We start from the raw sequence: 22,468 nt of genomic DNA, 5'->3' as shown, positions 1-22,468 counted from the left end.
TTAAATGCAAAACTGAATTTTGACTGCTTCAGAACGGATTAGAAAACCAACTTGCTTTCAGTAAGTTAGCTAGGGATTGAAAAAAATATTCGCTGATCCTAAAATTTGTGGAATCCGATTCGATCCGCTCCAAAAAATTGGGTATTTGATCAACATTATATGAGCGGATCAAAAGAGGATTGGATACCTACTTATATATGGGGTGGGATAAGGTTGGAGGATTAAAAATCCATGGGTATTCGACCCCTTTTGCATATATATTTTTATTTTTATATCACTACAAAGTATTATTTTTAGAGTTAACTAAGTCATTTTATTGAGCAAATTACACCTCAAATATGAGCGCATTTAATTTGTTTACAAGATTCATTTATAGAGTTCATGTTACTTTTTTTTTTGTAGAAAAAGTTTAATTGAGGTAAAATATGTATTAAAAAAGAGAAATGCTTATAACAATTTTCATTAATTTTGGATTCTTTTGATTATTCTTTTTCTTGCATTCTCTTGCATGTTTGTTTCTCGGTGTGATACTTTTTCTTTGATAAAGTCTATATGAAATGTTAAATGAATATGTAAAATATAAAAATAAATTAGTATAATAGGTACCCGCTGACCCGACTCTCTTTTAGTGAGTACCCGATCATTGGTATTTGTTGATATGCAAGACAAGTAACGATTAAAAAATTATTGATCCACAAGATATCGATTGAATTAATCAAGATACCCAATTCATGTCCACCCCTAAAATTGGCTACCAAGTCCACCCCTAAAATTGGCTACCATGAAGGGTTTTTTTAAAATTTTCCTTGGCTGTAGGTGGAAAAAATGTAACAGTGTACCTTTCTGGTCTGAACGAACCCTTTTCTTTCTTTCAGCCTCTTACACAGTTTAGTTAAGACTTCCCTTCTCCTTAGGAGAAGGAAAAAATATAATCCAGTTGCATTTTCCCATTCTTTAGAGTAAAAAAAAAAAAAATTTTGTATCCGTTGTCAGTTGAGGGAAAAACACATGGAAGAAGGGATCAGATGCCTGATTTGTTTTATTAAATAAAGCACAAGAATCTTTCTTTAGAATCTGCCATTAAAAATAGGTGAAGTACACCTTTTGGTCCTCCTCCCACTCGTATTGTCTTCAAGAAAGCATAGCAAGATGACTTGTTGGAGGTCAGATTATATGCATAATAACAGAAAAACATAATTCTGAGTTCTGATACTATAAGATAGGAATAAAAAACATATCATGAATAACTAGCAAACTACAGAAGCACAGTTCTGAGTTCTGGCTTCTGTAATATGGACTGCTTTGTGAACGTTGTGCTGTTTTGTACTGCATCAGGCCCCCATTGCATCATGACTGTACTTTGAACATCAGTCCAGTATCGCTGAAAAAAAACCCTCAAACATCTTGATAGTTCATTTTGTTCTTTGTTTCTATGTGATGATGTTTACAGATTTGTCCTTGGTTTACCAGCAGCATCGACACGCCTAGTCACCGACCGCATTGTAACAAACTCCTCAGCAGCAGAAGGGTGAATGCCCACCTGGGACAGTGAAAGAGCAATTAACCAGAGTGCTGATAGTAGGAAAATAAATAGCAAAGAAACAGCACAAGAGGCCTAAGATCCAATGAGAATCAAAAGAGAGCAAGCATGAGTTGACAGTAAAACATCTAACTTATTGATGAAAACAAGATTGACAGAAATCAAATGTGGATAGGATAGAAATCTGCGGGAAACACAAGCGTTGCTTGATTGGGCTGTACAAGATCAATAGAAGATCATAACATGATGAAAGGATAAAGATACAATGAAAAACGGACTGCAACATAGCATACCGTGCTGTCAAATTGAGCTTTAGTTGCTCCACATTTGAGTGCAATAGCAATGCCCTGCAATAAAGATCCCAACTGCTATAAGGGAATTTGAACATACAAAAGATCAAGAATGTTCGACATTGGCAGTCTTCAAGGCCTGTTATAGAAATAGTGCAGTTCAAATGAACAAGACAAAGCAGGGTTCATGCCTGCAGCATATAAAATCTCAACCTACGTGATGAGAAGCATAACATACAAGCAAAACTTATATTCAGTGACCACAGAGGCGAATTTTGTACTGCATGAATCTGGAATCACTTTAACTTTTCCTAACAGCAAGAACAGACCAAATGCTTTTGGCAATAAACATGTCATCTTCCTCGTAACAGTTCAAGTACACACAAAATTAGTTGACCAAGAATTATCTGACAATTTTCAATGCAATACACTGATTAATTTCACCTTGTTTCAGTTTCAGTTATGTCTTTCCGTTAAGAACCAAACAAAAAGTACAACTGCTTTTGCAAATAGTCCATCTGGTCACATCATATATCCAAATTATTTCATTCAAAAGCAACAGTATGAGAAGAGAGAAGAGTAAATGGCATGAAACAAAACTAGAAATTGAAAATAAACTTTGCTTATGCAGAAATTCAACCCAGTTCTGCAGTTTGACTGAGAGAAATGCATATGAACTACTGCAATGACAACAAAGTGTGAAGTGATAAAACAAAGTAGGAAGTAAAAATTGCTTAGAACCAAGGATGAATTTCTTTCTGCATGTGTAGCATCTCCCCTATGTCCTTGAATATCTAATGTTGTACCTGCATAATTTCAGGTGCATCCGGACCACACATAGATGCTCCTAGAACTTTATCCGTCTCAGCTTCAACAACGAGCTTCATAATTGTCTTTTCCTGCCGCCTACAGCAAAGGCATTTTTTCAATGGACAAATATTCATGATATCATTTGATGATCATGTCAATACTGCTTTGGTGTGCACACAATATAGGTATTAACATGTTCCATGTATATGTCAAGTACATTATTTTCCAAAAGAAAGAGAAAACAAGCTTGACATAGTTCCGATTTTAGTAATCAGTACAGCTACAAAAGAAAGGGGTACAAACAACATACAATTGCCTACAGCTGACAGCTATTAAAAGTACTAAAATGAAGTAACCTCTGGTCAGATAGGAGCTACTCAGTAACTATGGCCAGCAACTTTATGAAATGATGTGGCAGTCAAAGCAGAGATTTCATTCGTAGTCATTACATGGTGAAAAGAAATTATATACAGTTAATAATTTAATGAACTTAATTTCTGACATTCATACCCAGAAATTGTGTTCTTCATTGGATTGAAAGACGACGTAAAAACCAACAATTCGCCGTTGGCTTGCTCTATAGCCTGCTCCTCAGTAAGTCCAACCACAGAAAGAGGTGGTATGCTGTCAAAGAGATAAAAAGCAAGATAGTCAAAAATCAATACTTTGGACAAGAGGGACCAAAACTTTAAACTAAAAGAGAAATTATACCCATACTCAGCCATAACATAGCATTCAAATATGAATATACTTAGTGCACACCAGTTCAATTGACCTACACTTAATATGTCCAATAGGGTATCCTACAACAGCCAATGTAGACAACAGAGTTTTGTTGCATGCAATGAAAACTTAAAAAGTACAAAATAGAAAGGAAAATTTTATCCAAATACTGCCCCCTCCTTTACTGCTTAAATGCGAAAGTAACATGAAAAAATTTGACAACAGGAGGAAACCAAAATGAACTTTATCAAGGAAACATAAATATTTCTGATTATAAAGGATTCTATATAAAACAAAATCTATTTCATTGTTTGACAAAATTGTTAACTGCTTAAATAGTTCAGCACCTAGAGATATAATTTCAGCAAAAGATGAACAAAAGTATGGTTCTGGTCTAATTCAACAATTTATCCATCACTTGCAACCAGAGATCAGATGTATTCATGTGGACTATATGGAAATTTGCTTAGCATGGATAGCCAGCTAGCCAGCAATAACTAATAGTAAGTACCGCCTATAATATTATCCACTTTCCTTCAAACCAGATCTACAAAGTTTAGGGTAATTTGATCCCTTTCAGAGCCAACTCTGAGGTCCTCTGTTATTCCGGCAGTAATCAGGTGAAGAAACTGAATCACTGCATGCGCTAGTGCAAACGTGTGTTGATATCGAGTATACAAGTCAGTCATTACACAATAGTGAAAGCCAATGAATACCAAATAAATTCAATAAGAGCATAAATAGTTCTTAACTCGACTCATTGCACTGTTAGCCCTTGAAAATTATTACAAGGAAGCCGTAAGGAAGCTTGAAATAAATTATTTTGCACACAAGAAGCTTCACGACCATGTAAAACATTAGGACAACTTCAAACAGGGCATAGAGAAAGAGCCAATACCAGAAGACAGCACAAGGAATGTGAACATAATCAGGTTTTGTAGGCTGTCCACCAAAAACAGTTTTCTGCAAACAACCAGCATAATATTCATTAAGAGAAACACTAAATTGGCAGGACATCAAATCAAACATACTCCAACAATCTCCATCACAAGCATAACAACAAATAACGGGCAAGAGCAGAACATACTGCAACACAGGTTCCTTCCATCAAGGCAACTGGAGTGAGATTAACTCGATTAGTAACATCACCAATGGCCCATATGCTAGGTATGTTTGTCCGAGAGTATTCATCGACCTAGAAAAGGGAATTGGAAAAAAGAGGGAGAGCAGTAAGAATTAACCAAATCAGCAAGTCCTACTCTACAGACAAAACACCGTAACAGTTTTTCTTCAATATCACCAAAAAGGGATGAATGAATCAGTCACCACAACAATGAACCTCTGTGTCTACTCGACAAAGAAGCCTATTATTTTAGAGTAAGTCCACTCGTAGAAATTCATGCTCGCCAAATGCCTAGGATTGTTAAAAATTGTGTACATCAAGGCCTAGGAGGTCTGAGGACACAATTTAAAACCACATACACAATGGAGGCAAAGATAGGACATGTAAAAATCCAACAGTTTATGAATAGAAGAGAAAAGACGAGAGCTTTGTATAGTAGATGAAATTCAGACAGCCTCTAGATATGCCAGCTTGTCCAACAGTTAGATGCACAGTTTCCAGATATGCTAACAAATAGCATCACCTAGCAATAAACTGGTTTGGGCCTAAGCTTTACAATATCTCATCAGGCTAGCATGCATCAGAACTGAAGAATTAGACACGAAAAGGTTCTTAGAAAGCGAATCCCTTTCCCAAAAAATTAGAGAAACAAGGAAAAGAAATTCGCAACATAACATGTTGAGAACAAATTCTTTTAAGCACTTGAAGTTGTTCGATAAGCTGGGCAACAGTCAGTTGCAGTCACGACTAAAAGGTGTTGGTCATTTGAACTCAATCTGCAACACCATTTTTCCACATCCACAAATTCTTTTAGCAGAAGGAAAACAAATACAGAACAATTAAACAAAGGCTAACCTTTATAGCTCCAATTTTATCGAGTTCAACGCCCACAGCTTCCAAATTCAACCTTTTTGTATTAGGGGCCCGACCTGCAACCACCAATAAATGAATCCTAGATTAGCCCAAGAAAAGGGTCAGAAGATGGGATCCATTCACTTATTCCTCAGCACGTTTCAGGACCAAATAATGTTGACAACTTTTCAGACAGAATAGATGACAGAACAAAATATGTTCAGAAAACAAAACCAACATCACTAGAAACTGTAAGTGCAAATTCAGATATGTAAAGGGCAAGCCTGCGAAAGGTTGGCACTGAACATGGCCAACTTGCTACGAGAACATCAGAAGTTAACAGAATGAGATTCCTTGCACACTACAATACCAAGTATCTAGTGTCTTAAATTCTTTTAAAGAATAATGAGAATTATGGACCATCAAAATTAGATTCCAGCAAAGCTATATTCCATCAGATGGAATCTAACTTTGCAAAAAAGACAACAAAAAAGAAGAAAAGATGGGGTATCTATTGCCAGGAAAATTACCCCTCAGGGATAAGAATGTCAAATAGAAACAATCCATAAAATGCATTTCAATTGCAAACACAAAGACAAGACAGATTAACCACTCCCAAGACCTCCACGTTCACAACTTTTATGCAACCACATGCTGCCTTTTTGCTTTGTTTCTTTCTTTATTTTCTATTTTGATCATCATATAGTAGTTGGTTGAAATTGCAGAGGGTGGTCTTCCGTTAAATGTAGAAGTGCAAAGGTTAAACCTCCACTATTCATTCTTAAACCACATTAAACTTCAAGGTGCACATTGATGCTCTCACATGTAGAGTAATGTCAGCAATTACCTGTAGCAAAAAGCACAACATCAGCAATCAGTTCTTCTCCATGATCTGTGCGAACTTTTATGCCTTCTTCTGTTTTCACCAGCTAAATAGCCAAAATATCAATGCTGTTAGGATTTGATCATAGAAAGTCATTATCACTTAGACTAGCAGGAACAAGTTCAAGTGCTACAACAATTGCAGGATATGGGATGAAGAGAAGACTGCTGCTTTTCTTTCTATTTCAGATGATCTGTTAAAATGTATGAAGACCTAAATACGTTTGTCAGCAAAGATGTAAGTACCTCAGTCAAGGTTGTTTGGGGGTGCATATGGATTCCCCTGCCTTCCAGATTTCTTGCAACTACTGCACGCATCTCGTCATCAAAACCTCTGCAATTACAGATTTTGGAGGATAACAAAGGCCATAAGCACCTACCCATCAAACCGAATATAACCCAAAGAAATTCCCAACAAAGCCTATTATAACAATGTAAAAAACATAACCAGAAGTGCGCATTGGTGGCAAATTTATTTTCAGGAGAAATTAATTGACAACAGATCCACAATCACAAACACCAGCAGGATAAGGAGGGTTCATTAAGCAAAATAATTCTTATCTTTTATAAGAACACTAAGCAAAAACAGATTTGTTGTGAAAATCATTAGTCTGGTTACCTCATGGAATTATCATTTCATACAGAATATAAGCAGCATCAAGACTGACTCTACAGGAATCAGTATGCTGAATAAAAAGCATTTTTTTTAGTGAGCAGATTGGACAATAAAAACCAGTGGGATGGCATGTTAATGGTACAATGACAGAAATGCAATTGGGAAAACTAGCATGGCCCATATTCAAGCAATATCCAGTGTGATCAGTGGCGGAGCCAGGACCTCATGGTGAGGGGTTCCAACAATCAACTTCAGCATAAATCATGCTCTTAGATTTATATAAGAAATATACTATGTACTTCGATTTGAAAGGCCAAATCTTTTTTTTTTCCCATTATGTGTCGTCAATGTTTAATTTGGAATAGGTCCAGAATTTTTGTTAAAGGAGGTACTATATAGATGTTAAGAGAATCAATGTAGAATGAGGAGGGAATATATAGATGTTAAGAGGATAATCTATGTATAGAAAGGAATTTTCTTAAATCTAAGGTGGGCAATGCAACTAAAGGAGACAGTTTTATAAAATTCAGGGTGCAAACTTAAAAATTTTGAAAATTTTTATGGCCGTTGTATAATTTTATCAAATTTGAGGGGGGGGGGCGGTAATTGCCCACCCTCACTTCTACGTGGCTTCACCACTGAGTGTGATTATGGGAGACATGACAGCAGTTCTTAAGCTTATATAGAGTTTTGTATATTTGAGCAATATAAATTGACATTTCAGAGTATCACAAGGGAGATGAATTCAAGACCAGGAGTCTTTAAAAAATGATGGCCAATTTCTGAGAGAGTGAGTAATCATCATAGAGAGAAAAGATGCAAATAAGTAAATATTAATAAGTTAAACTTCAGTCTTCATTTCCAACGGGTGGGGAAGTTAAAGAAAAAGAATCTGTGAACAAACAAAACTTGTACAACCTCAATGGAAGTTCCTTTCTGAAACATAGATCCACAGTTGCACCCATGCCACGCCATATTGAAGCAAACTCGACTGCAATGTACCTATTAAACACCAGTTGTAAAAATCAAAAGAAGCCAGATACATGCTGAGAAGAAAATCATTAACAAAATAACAGGAAGACTTACCCTCCTCCAAGTATCACAGCACGCTTAGGCAACTCTTCCAAGCTCAAAGCCTCATCCGAGGTAATGGCCAACTCCTACAGCAACCACATAAGCCCAACATAAGCAAAGAGCCATATACAAAAAACAACCTAAAGACCGAGCCATACTGCACAGCATCATCAAAAGCAAAGGAAAAAGACTGCAAGAGTGCATACAGGTATGAGATACAGTGACAAGCACTTGGTGCAATTTACTATTGTATACAGCTTTATGCAAAACAAGTGAGGAATTAACAGAACCAGTGGGTAAAAAATAAAAAAAAATAAAAAAAGGAGGATGAAGAGTGAAAAGAAGGTATAATTAAGTCAAACATCGAAATAGGAAAAACATAGACCCAGAGTAGCCATTGCATGATCAGAAAAACTATAAGACAAGATGAAAAACACTAATCAAAATGCACTCCTCTTCCATTTTCGGTTTTTTTAAGATCTCTAAGATGTAGCTGGAGTAGAATTAGAAATGAATAGGAAGAGCAAGAACTGACGCAAGGTAAAAAAAGTCACAGTGGAATGAAGAAAAATCCCAACTACAAAATTATAATCCAACACCTTTCTTATAGTATTCAAATTAGAAATGAATAGGACGAGCGAGAACTGACACAAGGTAAAACAGTCATACCTTGAATCAAGCAATGCCCTAAAAGAAAAAAAATCCCAAGCACCAAATTATAATCCTACACCTTCCGTATAGTATTCAAACAAGAATAATACACACCTGACCAGAAATAGCTGGACGTTGAGCTCTGCTGCCAGTTGCGATCAGAATATGTTTTGCCGAATAGATTATTTTGGTGCCATCCAATTGGGTCACTTCAACTTCATTTGGACCAACCACCCTTCCCTCTCCTTCAAAGAGTTTAACTCCAGCAGTTGACAGTAGCCGCTTATATATTCCATTCAATCTGACTATTTCTTCTGTCTAACAGAGCATATAATAAATTAACAGACAACTCAGAAAGGAGTATCAATTACTTAAGTATAGAAAACCTACTGAATATCAGCATGAGAAGCAGTATAGCCAATATATTGAATGGTTATCTAGAGAAAATTACACAAGTTTACTGTGCCAATAGACAGAACTTAGGTATGAGATACAATTGGGAGGTCAGCAACACAAGCAAAAGTGGAACTTTATCAGTTACCATATTAAAAGCGAAAGATAGCAGCATTACATAAGAACTTGAACAACAAATTAAATTCTCAAATCCAGAAGATCTACATCTAACTCCAAACTTTTCAAATGGTGTGATCAAGCTGCACAACATTAACTCCAGATGTTTTAACTTTTGGACATGGATCTCAGGCTGACTATTAAGGACATTTCAAGAGAGCACACAACTGGGCCATGATGCATGACTGATATCTTATTAGGAGCCAAAAACATAAGTGAAAGTCCTTCAATCACTGGGGAATATGAAAAATATGAAACAGTATTATTACAAATCCACATATAGTTACAAACTAAAATTATTAACTCTTAATTCACATATTTTGGTGGGGGGCTTTCAACTCCGAGAATTTAGATCATTGACATTTGACAGGACCTCAAACCTTAGATCTTCACCACAAGCCTCATGCGTAACTAAATCAGGAACTTTATTAAACAGGGTAAGAAGAAGAAATCAAGATCATTCTGCTTAATCCTTTTTAAGAAGTCTTCTAAAACATAATATGTTGGTTCTATCTAGTACTTGGACAGGTCAAAATGACCTATGTTACATGGACTTGGGTGCGGGGGTTGGATATGGGTGCGTGTCGAAGTGTCAGATTCACATATTTGAAAAATTGTAGGATCCGGAGATATGTGTCCAATTTTGGGTACTGGTGCAGGGGTGAGCTCCTTAAACTCAGATGGATAAGATTTTAGAAATAAATCATTCTAATATTTATACACAATGATGCATAAAGTGTATTTTAATAAAAAATTTCAATTAAATGTGCAATTAGGTTGAAAAGAACAATAAGCTTGCTTAGAAAGGTAAATTTTTTAAAATATGAGGGGCTAAAATTATATTAAAAAGTGCAAAATTGTATAGAGATTAAGTTACTTGTTGAAAATGATAATTAAAGTCAAGATACAGGGATTTAGTTGCAAAATAAATATCATTGTCAAACCCTATATTCCTCATCCCTCATTCAGCAGTGCTGTCACCTCATTTACAGAGCATTTAAAACGAATCAAAACAGAGCACCTCTTCTCCAAAAACAAGTCCACTCTTACTCTTAGATGCCATCGTTGCTACAATCCCATATCCGCCAATGAAAGAGAATCAACAGCCCGTATGTATTAAGTGAAAATACAGCAGGTGTCATGAGTATTTTTCTATTCAAATCTCTAGCAGCTTTCTCCTCCTTTCTTTCTCCTCCGCAGAGCCACCCTTCTTCCCCTTCCACTCTCTTACCATCTCATCTGACTTCTTGTCCATCTCTCCTCCTCCGCCATCAACATAACATCTTGCACATCTCACAATAGTCAACGTATCCAAAAAATTTTTACCATATCAGGTACGGATTCCGTACCCATACCCATGTCGTATCGTGTCAACACGGGTGTGCCTGGGGTGAATGAGTCCATGTAACATAGAAAATTACAACTAAAGTACTCTCTACATTTACTTTAGAGCAAAATTGAGACTTGAAATGTATAATACTAAGAATAAAGTTGTAAAGTATGGAAACTGTGCTACTTTAAGCTACCTTTCAAAGTTTTGGAGTTACAAGATAGATTAGCAGACCCATTAAGTGATTAAAGTAAAGATTGAAGCTCAAGCTCGAAGAACTAGACACACTGGAAAAATGTACATCAGTTTCAAAATGGACAAAATTATACTTTTGTGGAAGAATATTAAAAAAAAAAAAACTTTGTCATCATTCAACTTAACATAGAGAAAGCAAGAAAATGTCCATAAACAGACAAACAACCAACCCCAGGAAGCATGAATTTACAAATAGCCTACACAACATGAGAGAGAGGAAATGTTGAAATAGCTGCTTCCATACTTCAAAGGATAACATTGTCTATTGCTTGCCAGAGAAGAGAGCTCTCTCTTGCTCAAAAGGTTAACTATGTTCATTTCAATCAAAAGTTAAGAAGTTTTTACTACACTTTCGAAAGCAAATACCAACTTCCAAGATGTACTAAAATGAGGCTGTGACAGATGTACAATAGAAAGCTACTAAAGACAACAAAAAACCTGCAAGACATAATGACCAGTCTTCTAAGACAATTATGCTTGAACCCAAGAGAGGGGGCAACCGTTAAGGGGGTAGGGTGGTCAAAAGCAAGACTTCACTCTTATGATACACTACATATTCCAAACCTCCACTTCCAAATTTATCACAGTATCCACAGAAGAAAAATCTGTCCCTTTAGAATCTCGAAAAATACTGAGTTTGTTTGGATAGGAGTTTATTTGGATGATTTATTTGAGATAATTACTGTAGCACTTTTTGTGATGTGATGTCTGTGAGATAAAAAGGTGATTGGAATTTGTGAAGCAAATTATTTTTTTTCAAATCTTCTCAATCCAAACACACCCAGTTACTTAACTAGCAATATTAAAACTTGCTATCTCAAGAAGCACATCGCAACTACTGTCAATACTAACCTTCTTATGCAAAAGTTTCTTCCAATTGAAATCAATTCTCTCATTCAACTCCCACCCATAATTCCTGGCGTCCTGCAAAGGTAGGCAAAAAAAGAACCAAAATGTTTGCCATGATTCAGAGAAGTTTCATAATTCAAGTATACTCAACGAGAGCAAACAAATGAAACACAAGATTTAAACAAAGAGAATACCAAAACAACATTGATGTCCTCCTTCCTAAGCAAGCCTGGCTATGCATATACTATACCACATATGTATGTATCTATGTATCTATGCATGAATATATGTATATATAAAACTGTTCACATATGTATGCATAAATAGAGACTGAATCAGTGAGTGAGTGAGACAAAAAGATAAATAGTGAATCAGCAGACAAGACACGAGCATAAGAATCAAGTTTATTCGCTTCAGCAGACAAGACACGAGCATAAGAATCAAGTTTATTCGCTTCCCATGACCGTCCATAACAGATCATCTTACAATACATTCCAAGAACAAAGTCCAATCTAAGTATTTTGCATTGTTCAATAACACTTAGACAGGTGAGGAGCTTTCCTGGAATATGAAAAAAATCCAAAGGAAAGTGTGGCAACCCCCTACCACAGTGTATGAATGGGTTCAATGCTCATCAGCCCCCTCCCCAAGTAACCCCCACTGTATCATAAAATAAACTTTAAAAAGAACATATCATAAGACCAAAGAGCACAAGAAACTTAAAAATCATATGCCCAGCATTAACTTCGCCCTTTATGCCTAAATTAGATGTACGCATTCAATGTTTGAAAACCTCCTCTCTTTATTTGGTGAAGAAATCTTAGGTTGTAAATCAAGAAACTTTCACCACAAAGAAGTTTCAGCTAAAAAATTCTTTACATTCAGAATTCAATCTCCATGAGTTTGATTCCCAGAATTTGACCAAGACAGGAAAATGGTGCTACCATTCAAGAAACATTTCCAAACCTTATGTATCTTCAAAGTTCAAGTGATAGCTCACCTCAAGTTCAGGCCCAAAGGCTGCTCCATAGACCAAAATCTTCTTAGGAACACAACCACGAATCACGCACCTGTAAACAATTAAAAAGTCTATTTCACTGCTAATCCATTTATCTCATTAAAAAGCTCCAGAAAATACTTTCTACAGTCGATTCAATGACACAAGACAACTAGCATACTAGAGAAAAGTTACATGTGTGAACATGACATGCATATAGACACTGTCAATTGCGTGTATGCATATGCATGTGCATGTGCATGTGCATGTGCAGGGGATAAACAGAGAAAGAGCAATCAGCGAGCCTGACAGCCTTTATAACACCAATCTATAACCAAGAGAAGATCATATTAAAGACCCCATAGCAATTCCAAAATACAGGCAAGCGTCAACTCCAATGCAAGCCTTGCTTGTTGTGGCACTATTACTACACGCACATATCCTCAGGGGTTCAATTCTTGATCTTATTGCTTCCAATTTTTAAGCAAAGGTCAATCAGAGACAGCAAAAGGTACTATAATGGTACTGAATAAAACACCTCGGAATCCAAAGTAATGGAGATAAAAATCGTATGCTGGGAATCTAAAGTAATACTGAAACAGAAAACTGGAAGAAAGTTCAACTGAAAAGCCCATTAAAGTTACAGTTATGATGAACTTACGTCCCACCAACTCCTCCAACCACTTCTGAGCTAATCGGGTGAAATGGAAGCTCACAAATCCCAACCTAGAAAAGAGAATTTTAATATCTTTGAGTAAAGATATTCAAGAAGGGTCTGCTGCAAGGTCAAAGACTAGCATTACATGTAATTGCAAACCAGCAGAACCACCATCATTTGACACATCTTAAGAAAGCCTCACATATATAACCAAAATATTCATTCTCTATATATATAAACAGCTTTCCCCCACTTATGTGGTAATATTTTAACCAATTAAAGCAAGCAAGAATGCGGCTTCTTTAATTTTTCTCTCCAGCTATTAAGTATGAAAATTGACATGAAACCAATCAAAACATTTGTAAAAGTAAAAGATAACCATCATTATAGAAACTAAAAGAAGACAATCAAAGAAAAAGTAAATTCAAAAACAACTATCTCAATAAGCTTTCAGGACTAGATCACCTATTATTGTAACAGCAAGTATTTAACTAAGCTTCCACGACCAAATCTATGCATACACATAAGCAAGTCCAATAAATGAACAAATCCATAAGTTTCAATATACGGAACTCAAACATAAGCAGAAATGAGCACATCTCAATGTCATCACAAGCTAAGGCAATACCTTAGCACCACTCTGAGCTGAAAATCGGGCAGCACGAACACCACCACTTCCAGCACCAATCACAAACAAATCGAAATCATAGTGAACATCTCCTTCATTTGAGTTTTCAACCTCTCCATCAATCAGCATCTTCCTTCCCAAACTTGCCATGATACAAAAAATGCTAAAGACACAAAATTCAGACGCAACTATTAGCACAGAAAAGTACAAAATTAACATCAAACAACACGGCTCCCCTGTTTCATAGACTAAAAATTCAAGAAAACAAAAAGCCTGATGATAAATACATATAAATTATCATAAACTGCAGCAAAGCTCAAATAACTCCATCTTTGACCAAAACCTTAAACCTCCAAAAGAAACATCTTTTAGAAAAAATAAAGAAAAATACGCATAAAGGAGCCTGCTTTCTAATGATCTATCTTTCAACAGAACCCATTTCCTTAAACGTCAAAAAGAAACATCTTTTAGCCAAAAAAGGGAAAATATGCGAAAAGAGCGAACTTTCTTGTATTCCTAAATGGGGTCTCCTTTCCTTTCTTTTTCCTATTATTTGGGAAACGAAATGAAGCAAACAATCAGAAAAGTCACAAAAAACAAAAGAAAATAAAAAATGGATGCAAAATTCTGTTCATACCTTTGTGGAACTGAAGCAACGTTTGAAATTCGATCCTTTCTCTACTTTTTATCTTTGTTGGGCACCAGAATCGGTACAGACTAATGAGGAATTAAGAAAGGAGGAAGAAGGCAACGCAGGGTGGCTTGAAGAGACGTAAAGAAGCTTTTCTTTTTTCTGTTTGGTAAATAAAGATGCAAAACGTAGGGGGCGTGTGTGGGCTTTTGTGTCTTTTGAATTGACTCCGAAAATAATTCAAAGAATGGGAGATCCATAATTTGGAATGGGGCTGGCATAAATTATTACTAATTATTAGTTTTTATTATTAAAAACTTAAATTGGGATTTATCATTTTATTATATTACTATATTTGCTTTTGAGAGGCGCGTTTAAAATAAGAAAGATCCGACACAACACTCAAACTATAGAAATAAACTAAAGATGATCTAGGCCACCTTCTTGTTGATTTTACGGATTCTTATGTTTGTATTTATGGTTTAGGAATATTGCAATTTTCACTTGCTTTTGTTTTTTGTAAATATACTCTTAAAGTAAAGTCGAAGACAACGTATTAAAGGAAATTCAGTTAAATGAGAAATAAATCATCTTTCTAAAACGAGGTAGTGAGTTAGGGATCTTTAATTATTTGGCATTATTCAATCAATCTTTTTTTCCGATCTTTTTATATACAAGCAAGATTCAATGCATGCCATATCTACAAAAGGGAAATCCGAAATCTTCATATAAAATTCATGTGTTATGCAGTCATACTCATTAGAATTAACAAAAAATTTATACAGTGAGTTGGAAAAAATAATCCTGAAAATGTATTGAAATACATTTAGTTTGTAGAAGTAGATCCAGGATGTTGATTTAAATGTTAATTGATGTATGATACCAATATTAAAAGTTCATATACAATCACATTTGAGTACATAAAATAAATAAAGGTGTAGATTTTCATGAGGTCTGCCTTGATTTGAATAGCATTTATTCTAGTAATAAGAGTTCGTACCTGGTGTATGTTCTGTCCGGCCTTTACTTTGTCTGGATTGGATATTTTAATATCAATGATTACAGGCTTTCTCATAGTACAATGAAAGGTAAATATGTCTGCGGAAAATGTGTTCTTCGAGAAGTGCGGTGTTGGCAGATACAGTCTCAGTAAACATTGGAAAAAATTTACCCACTTCATTAATTGTTTATTATTACATATTTTAACAGAAAAATCATACGTATATTCTATCTTGGAGATTAATACTTGCTATTCCTAGCATCGGACTAGTAGTCTGGTATACGCATTAGAGCATCTACGTGTTTTTTTTTTTTTTTAACCTTTCATTCTATCTCTACGTCCTTTCCATCCATAACTGTTAGACATAAAATTCAAATTAAAAGGACTTAGAGTCCTCCCTTACACCGCTATATTTGCATTTTCTTTTTTCCCATTTCCTCCTTTGATTTTTGTTGGCATGCGGAATCATCAAATTGTTTATCCGCTCCGCTCAAAACTTATTTATGAGAGCCCATATCATGATGGCTTTTAAATTACAAGTATGTTAGGATATTGTTAGCAAAAGTTATAACATAAAAAAGGCAGATTAATCTTTCCTACACACAGACAGGTATGAATACCTGTCACATCATTTCAATTTAAATTTAAATACTAAACTTTATATGTATGGTATATATGTAAACTTTCAAGTGTATACACTAACAGTATATAAAAAGATTTATCAAAAAAAAATAAAACTCTTCTATTCTAAGATAGAGAATGGTCTCTTTATGTCATAATTTTTTTCCTTTTTTGGCTCAATAAATGTCGTATGAATATGATGGATTCTATCCTCGAAATTTGTTATCTTGTTATTGGATGGTTTGATTTAGATTGAAAATTGGATTTTTGGATGTAATAGTTTCAATTTTAAAATGTTAGGGACGAATTTGTTCCGTTTTAACAGTGAGGAATGAAAAGCATATTTCTTGCGAAATATAAAGGATGAAATATATCATTTTCCCTTTTTTTCTGTAACGAATAGCTAATGAGGTCCTATAATGACTGTCAAAGAGACTAAAATAGGCAACATGAAAGAAATAAAATTTGGGTTCGAGATTTATTTGTTCATAACCGCAATTAAACTAACTATTAAAGTGTGACTTCATTTTTGAAACCAAAAAACAATAATAGCATTCTTAGGTGTCCGCTGTCGGCCCCTGCTTAGTCATAATTGTCAACAAATAATAAACGGGAAAAGGTCTCGTGGAGCCTAGTTTTCCAAACATCAAACTGTAGAATACACGGCCCTAAAGGAGTCCACATTCATTTCCTTAACCCATGTGTTTTTTTTTTTTTTTTTTTTTTTTTTGGTGTAACTCCTGACCTGTGTACTTTGAATTCCTATTAGAGACAATTTCGAGGATCAAATAATCCACAGCATTTAACTTAGTCATGATGGTCCTTTGAAAAAAAAAAAAAAAAGTCATGATAGACCTCACGGGATGCAATTAATAAAACTAAATTAATGAAACTAATGTTAAAACAGATGCAGCGGAACGGAAGAACAAACAAGAACAAGCAAGAACAAATTTGGGAAAAATTAAATTTTTATTAGGGTTCAGAATGTATCAGCGAGACCCCCGAACAGCTCAGCGGAGGTCGAAGATATGATCCAAGGCATTTCAACAACTAAATTAACAAACCTTTGCTCAAATCACTATAATTCCATGCCCTTAAAAGTCCATAAATTTGAAAGTTGAAAAGCTCATATATATATATATATATATATATATATATATTTCCCTAATTATCACATCGGCACCGATTTAAACCTTTAACCCCAAAGCTTCCTAACTCATGGTTCATTGTATTTGATCAATGGTCGAGCTGGATTCAAGATATACCTTTATTAGTTCTTACATTTTTTAGTAAAATAATTTATAAAAGGATTCATGCAATAAGCTGTAGAGTTTTATATACGTTGCCCTAAGATAAGATGTTACGTACTACTTTTTACAGCTGACAGAATTTATGGAGCTGCTTGTTAGTGATAATTTATTGAGCATGTTCATTAACAGATTTTTCTAAGTGCATCTCAAACACGATCGTTGTTTTGTTTAAGAAAATCTGGTGTCTGCATCTTGTATTGGAGTAATTTGCATTTTAAATGCTGGCATTTCTTCTTCTAATTAATAGGCCGGCTAGTTTACATATTTTTGTCCTTTGATCAATCAAAGCAGACTTAGATTCTGTTTGATAACTCAGTTCAGTACTTAGATTTAATGGATTTAAATCTTAAAATATTTTGATAATAAAAAATTGAACATTTGAATCATTTAAGTGGCACTGAATTTCCTAAGCAAAACTTATTCCTAAAATTAAGTGATAAACTATTGACTTATCACTGAATGTGATATGCACTCAAATATATTAGATTTAATACTTAACAATTCAATAATTTAATGAATTCATATTTCAGACTTCAGTTTTACCAAATTCACTCTTAGACTTTTTTATTTATTTTTTAATAGAAATGCATTCCCAGTGCCAAATTAGACTGATTAGTAGCTACTGGAAGGATGTGCTGCAAATTCTTGCAAAGTACATGGTTTGGTAGTGGCTTTCTGTACCTCGTCCAACTTATGCAACACTGCATTTTGCTCCTCTCTCCTTTTTTCTTTTTGTTAGGCGTCAAATGGATCTCATGCATTAGTTTTCTATTAATTAGTTCTTGTTGTTTTACTGTGACATAAGGAGGCCTTTTTTATTCTGGTTTGAAATGTTTCAAGCTCCATATCCCATTTAAGCTTCTACATGAAGTCCCTCTATTTCTTTACATTATTGGATGGGCGCTAAGCAAAGTAGTGTCTTCTTGATTAGTGTCTTTTTTGTGAATGAACTTCATCTCCTGGTCTTCATTTTCTGCTGAAAATTTTGAGTCTCAAGTGAATGATAACTATAGACAGATGTTTGTCTCTTGAGTTGGTCGAGATAGTAGAGTTGGCCTTCCTATCAATCCGAATTCAAACCTCTTTTGAAACATCTGTCCGTCACATAGAACTTGTCTAGTGCATCTTACCCCTCCGTGTAATTGGCGAACTATTGCATTAGGCAGAGTTTATTCAGTGCACAGGTAGCGACTGCAGGTTTGCTTAAAAAAAAAAAGAAGAAGAAGAAGAAGAAGAACTATAGACAGATGGAACTGCTAGGTTCTAGAGAGGTTACTGTCAGTCGGACATCAGAAAAACTGACTAACTGATATGTTGGAGACACAGAATGTTGGTCCAAAGTGGTTGGGTTTTTTCTCATGTTATGTCTCGGACAGTGGTGATTTCAGCAAGCTTCTTGTTGTCTATAATATAAAAGTAGGGCAACTTTTCTTGGGTTTTTGGAGTCTTTGATCCAAGATAAAGGCTTTCCGCTTTACCATACTAAATAATCAATAGAAGTCCCTTGTGTTTCCTTCAATTAGTTATTGGAAGATCTTCAGAGAGTAGATGTTGTGTAATTGAAACTTTTCTTTGCCTAATTACATGTATGGAGAATAAGAGAACAGGGCCTATTCTAATTGTTTGTTGAATTGCATATTAATCCTAATCTCCCTCCTTTGGTGTGTGTGTATATATATATATATATATATATATATATATATATAACCTCTTTCTCTCTAAGATGTTAGAGAGAAGACAATTAAGGATCATGCTCAATCAATTAATGGTCAAATTTGGATGGAGTATTCTCTTTTCTCTTTAATTAGTTAGAAGGAGACTCGTTGCTCAGAAAGTAATCCACTTTACTAGGAATATGTTTTAATTTATTGAACTCTTTTATTAGAGAATTTCTAAGAATACGGAATAGCACTTACTTAAACATAGAGCTTAGACCAGCTTTAGTCTTTTCCTTCTGTTTTCACTTCGTCCACGATCAGTCAAGAAAAAATGCAACTTTTTTAGTTTCTAGCTAAAATTTGTAATGCCAGAAAGTTTGAACATTGTATCAACGAATCTATTCCGGGACATGGTTTCTCTTCTACTTAATATGAGTTGCTGCTTCTTATTTATCCTGGTGTAGATCCTTTTTTAATGTTCTCATTTATTTTCTTTAAAAATAGTTGAAATTTTATTATGTAGTACAGGTAATGGAACAGATTTGAATATAAAAGGTTCTTCTTGAACTCCTCCTCCTCCTCTCTCTCTCTATCTTTATCCCCTTAATATCGTAAGACACAACGTATGCTAAGTGGTTATAGTTGAAAGTCCAAAAATTAAAAGTTTTGGATTTTGATCCCCTTGTCCCTTTCTTAGAGGTGGCAATTCTCGACACGATCTGAAAATACAATTCAAACATAACATAAAATTAGCGCGTATAGATTTACTCTTCACGAGGTCGGTTCAAAATCAGGTCACACCCAAATGACCCGTTAGACAAACAAGTCCAAATTAGGTCAACCTGGATTGACCCGTCTGACTCGTTTAATATGTAATTTTATAATTTAATCAATAAATTAGAGGTAAAAAGTAAATAAAAGAAAAACTAACTAAGACTTTAAATTAGGATTACGAGAACGGAATCATGAATATTACGTGAAAACAAGGTATTTTATTTGTGAAGGTGTCGTAATTTTGTTTTTGTTCATGATTTTTTTTTTTACAAAAAGGAAAACCAAAAAAGTACTATGAGATTGGACTATAATTTTATATATTCTTATGAAAACTCCATTATAAAAAAAAAAATCCACCATTCTATCGAAGTGAGAAGGTGTAAAAAAAAAGAAGAAAGTTAAGCAAACAGGTTATTCAGTTCGAGTTCGGGTAACCCGCGAAATTTACAAGTAGTGTCCAGTTCAAAAAAGTTGGAATCATTTAAATTTCCAGTCGTGTTCGGATTGACGTGTTGTTTCGACCCACCAATCCGTGACCCGACCTGATTGCCATCTCTACCTTTTTTCGTATCTTAAATTCCACTCCTAGGAAAAATGATTTGCATGTTGGAAGGGGCAGATTCTTTAATGATTGAGAAACTGATGATTGTCATGCATACCCCTTTTACAATAAGTTGATTAAAATTGTTTTTGCTGTAGGTTATACAGCCTCCAGCTAGATTTAAAAGGGAAAGTAGGTAACATTCTCCATAGAAACTATCCTTTGTGATAGGATAAGCCAAGTCGTAGTACTAGTTTGGGAGCTTGCCTTAGGTTGTGTTTGGATTGCATTTTCCGTCATTTTTCATGGAAAAATTACTGTAGCAATTTGATATATGTGAGGAAAAAAGGTGATAGGGAAATGTGATCACGGAAAACGACAATATTTTTCGACGGAAACAAGCAATCCAAGCATGGCCTTAGGCTTGTCTTTTTCAACCCCTTTTACTGGCATATACACATTATCGTACAAAATTTCATTTTGTATACATATATATATATATATATATATATATATATATTAATTCACAAAAGTAGCTAAATTGAGTCTTTTAAAGGCTTAGTGAGTATCGAATTTGATCCAATAACTGTAGTCGAATCAATCTTGATCCTTGTTCGATTAAATTCACATTTGAATCGAACCAAATTATCGATTCAAGCTCAATTCATTCACCACATCTAAATCAAAAAAAAAAAATCATAAGTTAATAACTTTTATTACATTATGAAACTAATGAAATGTTTTATCAACAACCCAATTCAAAATCTTCTCCTGTTAGCTGCTTTCTTCAAGAAAGCTTCACGTCCTGGAAATACACTACTATTTTTAGTTTTAATAATATCCACCCTGCCATCTTCATCAACCTCCTCTTGATCTTGATCTCCATCTCCATCTAATTTATTCTTACTTGAATTGCCAAAATTACCCTTATCATCAACTTTAATGCCATTTCTCTCCCCATTTTTCCTCCTCCTCAGCTTCAACCTCTCCCGCCTCTCCTTCCTCCTTCCTTTGACAGGCCCATTCTCCCCCGCCTTGGGCTTCAAAATGTCCAACACACCATCTTTCATAACCCTAGGCCCAGAGTCTGACACCCTCGGTATCCTTCCCCCTTTCGACGTCCCGAGTAGCCTGAAATCAACCTTGGCCCAGCCCAGCTTATCCTCATTATCCCATCCAAACCTTTCGCTTATCTCAACCAAACCCGACACAGCACTCTTCTGCTGAAGCTGAACACTTTTCGAGCTCAAAACGTCGCCGTTCAGCACCTTCTGAGCAAACTCCCATTCTATCCTGTCTTTGTAAACTGGGTCTTCAAGAACTTCATCAGCAAGCTTAGCCCACTCTTCAAAGTCACGTGCCCTCAAGTTCTTGGAGACCCATTTGAGGTAATTTGAAGGAAGGGTCCCCACCATTTTGCCCTTGTACTTCCCAAAGTCAATGACTCTGTCACGCGCCGGGATTGCATTCCTGGGTTTTGGGATTTCCGGGTTTCTGTAGAGGAATGAAATGGTGGAGTTGAGCGGGTTTGGTGAGGACTGAAGAGACCAGAGATACATGTGTTGTGGGTTTAGCAGAAGAGGATGTGGATATGGTTTTTTCGGTTTGTTTTGCGTGTTGTTTTGTATAGCAACTACCCGGGTCCAATTTATACCGGTGTACTGTGTACTCGCTTGGTCTAACAATGGTTTAATTCTCGTCGATTTTCCAATGTCTCGATTGACCCTTTAAAATAGGCCAGAGAAGGAGTAAAGCAGGTATTATCGATTAATTTTTTAAAAAAATTTACTGGAGTTCCTTAATAAAACTGATAGGTATTTCATGAAAGGACAAGAACTCAGTACAATTGTATTTTGTGCAGTTTCGTTCAGTCATTATACATATTTAAATTGTTAGACACAAATAAATTGTAATGTTGCATTGAGTATACGTCAAATATTTATTCATATACATCACTTATATCTCGGATACAATAACCTAATGTAATTTGTATACCAAGTAATCTAAAAAATACAATAATCACATCGAACCTTATCAGACTCCAACTGCACTGCTTCAATCCTCTGCAGAGTCAAAAGTGCAACA

At 35.2% G+C, this 22,468-nt stretch overlaps 2 protein-coding genes across 2 annotated transcripts; both read right to left on the bottom strand.

Annotated features, from left to right (window-relative positions):
- Positions 1-1,009: 1,009 nt before the first annotated feature.
- LOC113765164 (glutathione reductase, chloroplastic) lies at positions 1,010-14,642 on the bottom strand. Its single transcript, XM_027309246.1, has 17 exons — positions 14,486-14,642; positions 13,849-14,011; positions 13,224-13,288; positions 12,566-12,635; positions 11,569-11,640; positions 8,676-8,879; positions 7,923-7,996; positions 7,755-7,838; positions 6,467-6,554; positions 6,186-6,267; positions 5,342-5,415; positions 4,451-4,558; positions 4,262-4,326; positions 3,151-3,264; positions 2,637-2,736; positions 1,834-1,887; positions 1,010-1,540 (listed from the first exon to the last, which is right to left on the bottom strand). The coding sequence occupies exons 2-17, from the start codon at positions 13,996-13,998 to the stop codon at positions 1,445-1,447; spliced, it is 1,500 nt and encodes a 499-aa protein (XP_027165047.1). The 5' UTR covers positions 13,999-14,011; positions 14,486-14,642; the 3' UTR covers positions 1,010-1,444.
- A 6,419-nt stretch (positions 14,643-21,061) lies between these two features.
- On the bottom strand, positions 21,062-22,111 carry LOC113765569. The gene has a single exon (XM_027309795.1). The coding sequence runs from the start codon at positions 21,940-21,942 to the stop codon at positions 21,142-21,144; it is 801 nt and encodes a 266-aa protein (XP_027165596.1). The 5' UTR covers positions 21,943-22,111; the 3' UTR covers positions 21,062-21,141.
- Between the last annotated feature and the right edge of the window lie 357 nt (positions 22,112-22,468).

The sequence above is a fragment of the Coffea eugenioides genome, chromosome 3 (genome assembly GCF_003713205.1).
Source record: "Coffea eugenioides isolate CCC68of chromosome 3, Ceug_1.0, whole genome shotgun sequence".
NCBI lineage: Eukaryota > Viridiplantae > Streptophyta > Magnoliopsida > Gentianales > Rubiaceae > Coffea > Coffea eugenioides.
This window is presented reverse-complemented; position numbering and strand designations above follow the sequence as displayed.